Genomic DNA, 6,986 nt, shown 5'->3' with positions numbered 1-6,986 from the left:
GAGTTTTCCTAACTTGTTTATTGTTTGATGTTTTTATAGCACTTACACTTACACATATATGAAAAAATAATCAAAATGCGTTATATTTAAACTAATGACATATCCTCTCTACAAATCTTCAGATTACAGCAACATAAAAACTCACACACACACACACAACATCTTTAAGTTAATCAACAGAGAATGAAACAAAATGTACAAATATAAATAAAGCTGAAGATATAAAAGCATTACATTATAAGTTACATGCTAATGCCACTTTCTACAGATCATGTACAGACGTGACTATGGTTCGGCACATCTGTGAGTTTATCAGAATTAGCCATTGGCTGTGTCGTCGTCCCCGTTCTCTGATTCGGTCTTGACTCTGAGCAGCGGCGTGGCACTGCTTCCCGTCGCCGGGTGAGTCTCGTCTGCCGGTTGGCACGGCGACTCATGCACGCGCACGTGTTTGGCCAGGTGGTCGGCGCGCAGGAAGACGCGCGGGCACGAGCTGCAGCCGAAGCGCTTGGCGCCGGTGTGCGTCTGCAGGTGGCGCTGCAGCTCGTCCGAGCGGGTGAAGCGTTTCCCGCAGAACAGCCAGTTGCAGACGAAGGGCCGGTCGCCGCTGTGCCAGCGCAGGTGCGCTTTGAGGTGCGACGTCTTCACGTAGGCTTTCCCGCAGCCGGGGATGTGGCAGTTGTGCAGGTGCTTGCGCTTTCCGTCTCCGCTGTTTCCCAGGGACTCGGCGTTCAGGCAGTTGGGACAGCGGCAGGAGGCCTGACCGGGAGCGCGGCCGCCGGCGCGCCGCTGTGATTTGGGGCGAGCGGACGCACCTGAGCCGTCCTGCGGCTCCTCCGAGGAGTAGGACGAGGAGGCCTGCGGGAGCGGCAGCAGGTCCTGCGGCAGCGGCTCCATCTTGAAGCCCTCGGGCGGGAAGTGCAGGCCGGAGTGGGCGGAGCCGGAGGGGGGCAGGCAGCACATCTGAGGGTCGGCCGTGTAGGAGCTCATGGCCCCGCCCTGCCCTGGCCCCGCCCCCAGCCCCGCCCCCTGCAGGTCCATCCATCCCGCCGCGGCTCCGGTGTGCACGTCCCACCAGCCAGACACGCTCACCTCGTCCTGCGGCGGCCCGGCACGCAACCAGGGGTCGTACGGGTGCGCCATGATGTGTGTGAGTGTGTGTGTGTGAGAGAGAGAGAGACCGTATCACCACATGACTGTGGGTGGGAATCTGCGGAAAGCACAGAACATCACAGTCAAAAAACCACACACACAAACTGAAATTAAGCTGAATAATCACACCGTCCATCTTGTTTTTAGCCCTCTGGGGTTCTTCATTTATGGGTCACACTCAGGACCTTCGGGTAAAAAATTACCCGGAGGGGCGGAATTAAGATAAAAAAGATTTGAGTAAAATCAATTAAATATATTTTTGTTCAATAATATTTTTTCTTTTCTTTTTTGGTGTTTTGAGATAATTTTATGATTAACAATTAATATGTATGCAATAATTATGACCCATTTTTTCCCATTGAATATAATACAAAATGTATATATATATATCATTTTTTTATTAAAGCTGTATTTCATTTTAGAGTCAAGCCTAGGCCTTATGAAAGCAATTTTTTTAATGAGATCGGTGCCCTCCGGTGGACACATTGAGCATTTTTATCACGCAATAGCACATTTTTACCACTATAGTGGATCTTGCGTTTTATAAAAAATGTAAAAACAATCGTAGCTTCATCGGAATGGTCCGAAACTTGGTGACTTTATTGGTACTTGGTATATGAACACCCCAAAAAATTGGTCGTCTAAATATTCGTAAAAAAAAAAGTCACATTCAGGACCTTTGGGTCAAAAATGACCCCCATAGGAAATGACTGGGAAATGAGTTTTTTTTTCTGCATACAATCTACAAATCAGCCAGGATGCAGAAAAAAAGGACTCAGCAGTGAAGATCTCTAAAACATCAAGAGTGCAAAACAGACAAACACACACACACACACACACACACACACTTATACACACAAAAACACACGCACACACAAATTAACACGTGCCATTCAAAAAGCTAATTGTGTTTTTGTGTGTGGGTGAGTTTTTTTGTCTGTTTTGCACTTGTGATGTTTTAGAGATTCACCCCTTCACTGTTGAGTCCTTTTTTTCTGCATCCTGGCTGATTTGTAGATTGTATGCACAAAAAAACTCTGTATTTTCATATTTTTGCCAATTTCCCATTCTTTCCTATGGGGGTCATTTTTGACCCGAAGACCCTGAGTGTGACTATTTTTTTTACGACCCCTTAGACTTTTCAAATCCTGTCCCCAATTTGTTTGTGTGTTCATATACCAAGTACCAATAAAGTCACCAAGTTTCAGACCATTCCGATGAAGCTACGATTTTTAACATTTAAAAAAAAAAAAAGATTCGGGTCAGAAATGGCCGAAGACCCCCAGAGGGTTAAGAAAACTTCTACAGTCTACATAGGCAGCATCTCATGTCATAAAAGTATGCACTTATAATCAACATTTTTCTCTGAGCTTGTTGCAGTGCATTACAGGATTGCCTTCTTCACAAAGGAGACACAAACGAGATATATGAAAAGAGGGTTTCTGCAGGCGTAATGAAGATCCACTCAAGAACTTTTCAAGAAAATGTAAGGAATAAATTGAAGGAGACATCACACGTCAATATGTCTAGGCACACAATGAGTTGTATTAGCAACAGTTCAAAGTTTGAGAACACCATTTCCAACAATCTCCATTACTTTTTAACTCATTTTACAAAAAATAGCTTAAAGTTTGAGATAAGAAATCTTCTGAAAGAGATTTTATGATTAAAAGAAGAACAAATATCTGCAAATGTGTTCATAAAAATCAACGTCATTCAAATGCAGGTTATTTTCATACCCAATGACAGATATTTGTTCTTGTTTTGAGCATAAACCACATTTTGTTACATTTATCAGAAAACAAGATATGTTTTTTAATTTTGCATGTCAAGTAAATGTATCTTGATTTAAGGATGTTTAGAGATTTGTGCTGGAAAACAATAAACCTAGATATACATTTTTGCAGTTCATGCAATTTAATTTTGTTTTATAGTTTATTGTGTTTTAATATTTCTGGGCTCTGTTTTAATGGTTAAATTACATTTTATTAATCAAAAAGCACGTCTAATTAATTGAAATCATGAAACGGAAAATTTAACAGCAATTTATTACAAGTTTAACAAAAATTACATATTGGTAACACTTTAGAATAATGGTGATAAGTTAACATTAGTTAACTACATTAGTTAACATTAACTAATAATGAACTGCACTTATAAGACGTTTATTAATCTTTAATGTTAATTTCAACATTTACGAATGCTTTATTAAAATCTTGTAAACATTAGTTAATGCTGTGAACAAACCATGAACAGCTGGATTTATATTAACTAACGTTAACAAAGATGAACAAATACAGTAACAAATGTACTGCTCATGGTTAGTTCATGTTAGTTAATACATTAACTAATGTTAACTAATGACCATTATTCTAAAGTGTTACCTACATATTTTAGGGCGCTATGAAATACGTTTTATTCCGTCTTTTACTTTTATTCCAGTTTTATGAATGGATTCTGCGATGATCACAGAAAGCATATGGCCCCAATGTAATGCCATTATATTGATTTTAAGACTTAAATTAAGACTTTTTTAAGACCCACGGAAAGGGCATAAACTCATAGTTAATATCTATATCATTAGAAATGCCCAGAACTCGGCCATATTTGTCCGTTTATATATTTTCATTTTGTTCTTTGTTATTTGTAGTCTGGGACTGTTTGTGCCCCTCTCGTTCTGCAAAGGAAGTTTAGATCCCAAACAGAAAGATGTCGACGAGAAGTGTGTTCCTGATGAGCGGAGCCGCGGTTGGGCTGTCAGCGTCTGCACACCGACCTCTAATACACACATCTGAGCTACATTTACATCATCCCAGGGAGTTGGCTCGGCCGTAATGACCCTAGCAGTCTAAATCTAGTGTCTGAAACCCATTCTCGCTGACCATGAGCTTCTTTCACACTGTCCTGCTCGGACATGAGCCAGGCGCTTCACAGTTCCCCTGACTCTCTCACTGAAGCGGCTTTCTACATCAAACACGTGTAAAGATCCTCCGAGATCCAGTCGGTTCCAGCAGCCGAGCGGGAATCAGAGGCGCTGGTTTAATCATTCCGGATCGGACCGATTTCAGCATCAGGTGAGACTCACCGACCACAATTAAGTTGTTTTGAGTCGACGCCACCTTAATGCATCCGTGATCTCAAAAAACACACACCTCAGCACTAACCACACACTCACACTCACTCACACTCACACTCACTCACACACAACACACACACACACACACACACACACTGGTTTGACTTTATTAGTGAGGACGGCTCATAGACGCAATGGTATAAACCGTCCCTTCACACACACACACACACACACACACCTGTGGACGATTGTTTCTGACACTCGATAAAACATTAAAAAGGTAATTGTGACACATTTGCAAGAAAAAAAAGTCAGAATTGTGAGATAAAAGTAGAAATTACGTTGTCAAAAAATTGTGACGAAAACAAGCTTCTATAAACCTGCTGATATTCAGAAGAGCCTTTCACTGTTTTATCATATTTGTGAGGATATTTTCAAACACATACACACACACACACACACACACACACACACACACACACACACACACACACACACACACACTCCTGCTGATAACACCTCTCTCGCTCACTCACACCTGGATGCTCCCATACTGACAACACACACACACACACACACACACACACACACACACACACACACACACACACACACACACACACACACACACAGTAAACATGTCCAAACTTGATAGACACATCTGAATCTCAGAAGAACTTCGACAGAAAGAGAAATATATTTATATTAAACCATCCATAAAGTACATATAGATTTTTTGTTTTCTTATAAAGTTTGTGTCACTATAATGGATTTTATATAAAGCAATAGAAGACTATGATATATGTTCATTTAGATCAGTGTGTGTCTGTGTGTGTGTGTGTGTGTGTGTGTGTGTGTGTGTGTGTGTGTCTTTTACTACAGGAAGACTCAAAATTGCAGCTGTAAAGATCTGTTGACAGCTGGAGTGTGAGTGTGTGAGTGTGAGTGTGTGTGTGTGTGTGTGTGTGTGTGTTGTGATGAAAACAGGTTTAACCGTCTGCCAGAAGTTCTCTAAAAAACAGACAAACACACACAGTCTGGTACAAACCCACAACCTGCCACAAACACACACACACACACACACACATACACACACACACACACACACACACACACACACACAGCGTCTCATAGACTCAATGGTTTCATACTAAGATGATAATGATATTTACTCGCCGTTCTGAATATAACGCTCACACACACCTGCTGACGTCAGGAGATTGAAAGTAAAATATCTCATCAGTAAATGAACCGTTTTGAAATGTCTTCATAAGACACACACACACTACAGATACAGCTTCACTTTCAGTGATCAGTTCCAAAAAGAACCAATATTTTCTGAGTATAAAGAAGATTTGAATACTCTAGAGAACTTTTTTCCACAGTACAGAACTTTAAGTGCAATAGAAAGACTCATGGAAGCCAGATGTTCTCCAGGGAATAAAGCACATCTGCAGTGAACCCTCACATCAACACCTGACAGTGACCCGGCCGCTCTAACTCTATCCTGGTGGAGTCTGGGCTGTAGAAAGCGCTGTAGAGTAAAGCTGACCTGACATTAATACCATCATAAAGACATGAGAGAGAGTTTTACCTGCTCGGCGTCTCCTGATGAATGTGACGCCACTGCAGAGAGCAGCACGAGTTTATGACAGGGAGAGCCACACCTCTGTCTCACACACACACACACACACAGTTCATTCATACACACTTTCATTGATACAGCTCTGTCACTGCCACACACACACACACACACACACACACACGCAGACAGTCAGAGCGGCTGCTCGATGCGTCTCAACACGCCAGTCAGACTCAAACGGCCTGAAAGACAGACAGGAAATCAGGACATGAGCCAAACAAACAGTTTAATTCCCTGTGTTCTCATCCTCAGCATGAGTTTATCAGCCTGATATTCCAGACCTGGACAGTTCATGCTTTCATATTCGGCTAACACTTCATAATAACTCTATGAATCGTTAGTTAAGCGCTAGTCAATTTATAAAGCATTAGTGAGCCGTTTATAAATACAGCTATTCATGCTTTATTATAAGCATAATAATAATTGTTATAATTATTAATGATCAATTTATCATTTCTAAATTAAGTATAACATTATTTGCAAACCACTTATCAGTGGTTCATAAGGTCCTTTAGAAAGTGTAAGTAATCGATGAACTTATTATTTAGCCCTATAGTAATAGTTACTCAGTGTGTTAATAAATGCTTTATTAACATGTATTCCTGCTGTAATTCATGATTCATTCAGGGAGTTATGACATATTTAGTAGTTGTCAGTGAACTATTTCTGTGATCTAAAGTGAGGACGAGTTATGTCTCGTAAAGCTTTGAGAAAAGAGATTTAAAGCTCGGTTATCAGGAAACGCACACAACACAGAGATACAGAACATAGAGATGTTTATTTCAAGATGCAAAACTGTACAACTTCATATAACATGACAAATAAACATCTTCAATGTCATAGAAAAATAAAAAAGGAACTAAACAAGAAACAAAATGAACAAAAAAGAACAAAATAAGCAACAAAATGAATATAGGCCAACAAAATAAACAACAAAGTGAATATACACCAACAAAATAAGCAACAAAGTGAATATACGCCATCAAAATAAACAACAAAGTGAACATACGGCAACAAAAACAACAAAGTGAATATACGCCAACAAAATAAACAACAAAGTGAATATACAGCAACAAAAACAGCAAAGTGAATATACGCCAACAAAATAAACAACAA

The 6,986-nt window shown here is 40.5% G+C and overlaps 1 protein-coding gene across 1 annotated transcript; it reads right to left on the bottom strand.

Annotated features, from left to right (window-relative positions):
* Positions 1 to 7: 7 nt before the first annotated feature.
* On the bottom strand, positions 8 to 5,968 carry sp6 (Sp6 transcription factor). Its single transcript, XM_079812625.1, has 2 exons — positions 5,823 to 5,968; positions 8 to 1,210 (listed from the first exon to the last, which is right to left on the bottom strand). Exon 2 carries the CDS (start codon positions 1,141 to 1,143, stop codon positions 319 to 321), a length of 825 nt encoding a protein of 274 aa, XP_079668751.1. The 5' UTR covers positions 1,144 to 1,210; positions 5,823 to 5,968; the 3' UTR covers positions 8 to 318.
* Between the last annotated feature and the right edge of the window lie 1,018 nt (positions 5,969 to 6,986).

The sequence above is a fragment of the Gobio gobio genome (assembly GCF_949357685.1).
Source record: "Gobio gobio genome assembly, chromosome: 3".
In the NCBI taxonomy this organism is placed as follows: domain Eukaryota; kingdom Metazoa; phylum Chordata; class Actinopteri; order Cypriniformes; family Gobionidae; genus Gobio; species Gobio gobio.
This window is presented reverse-complemented; position numbering and strand designations above follow the sequence as displayed.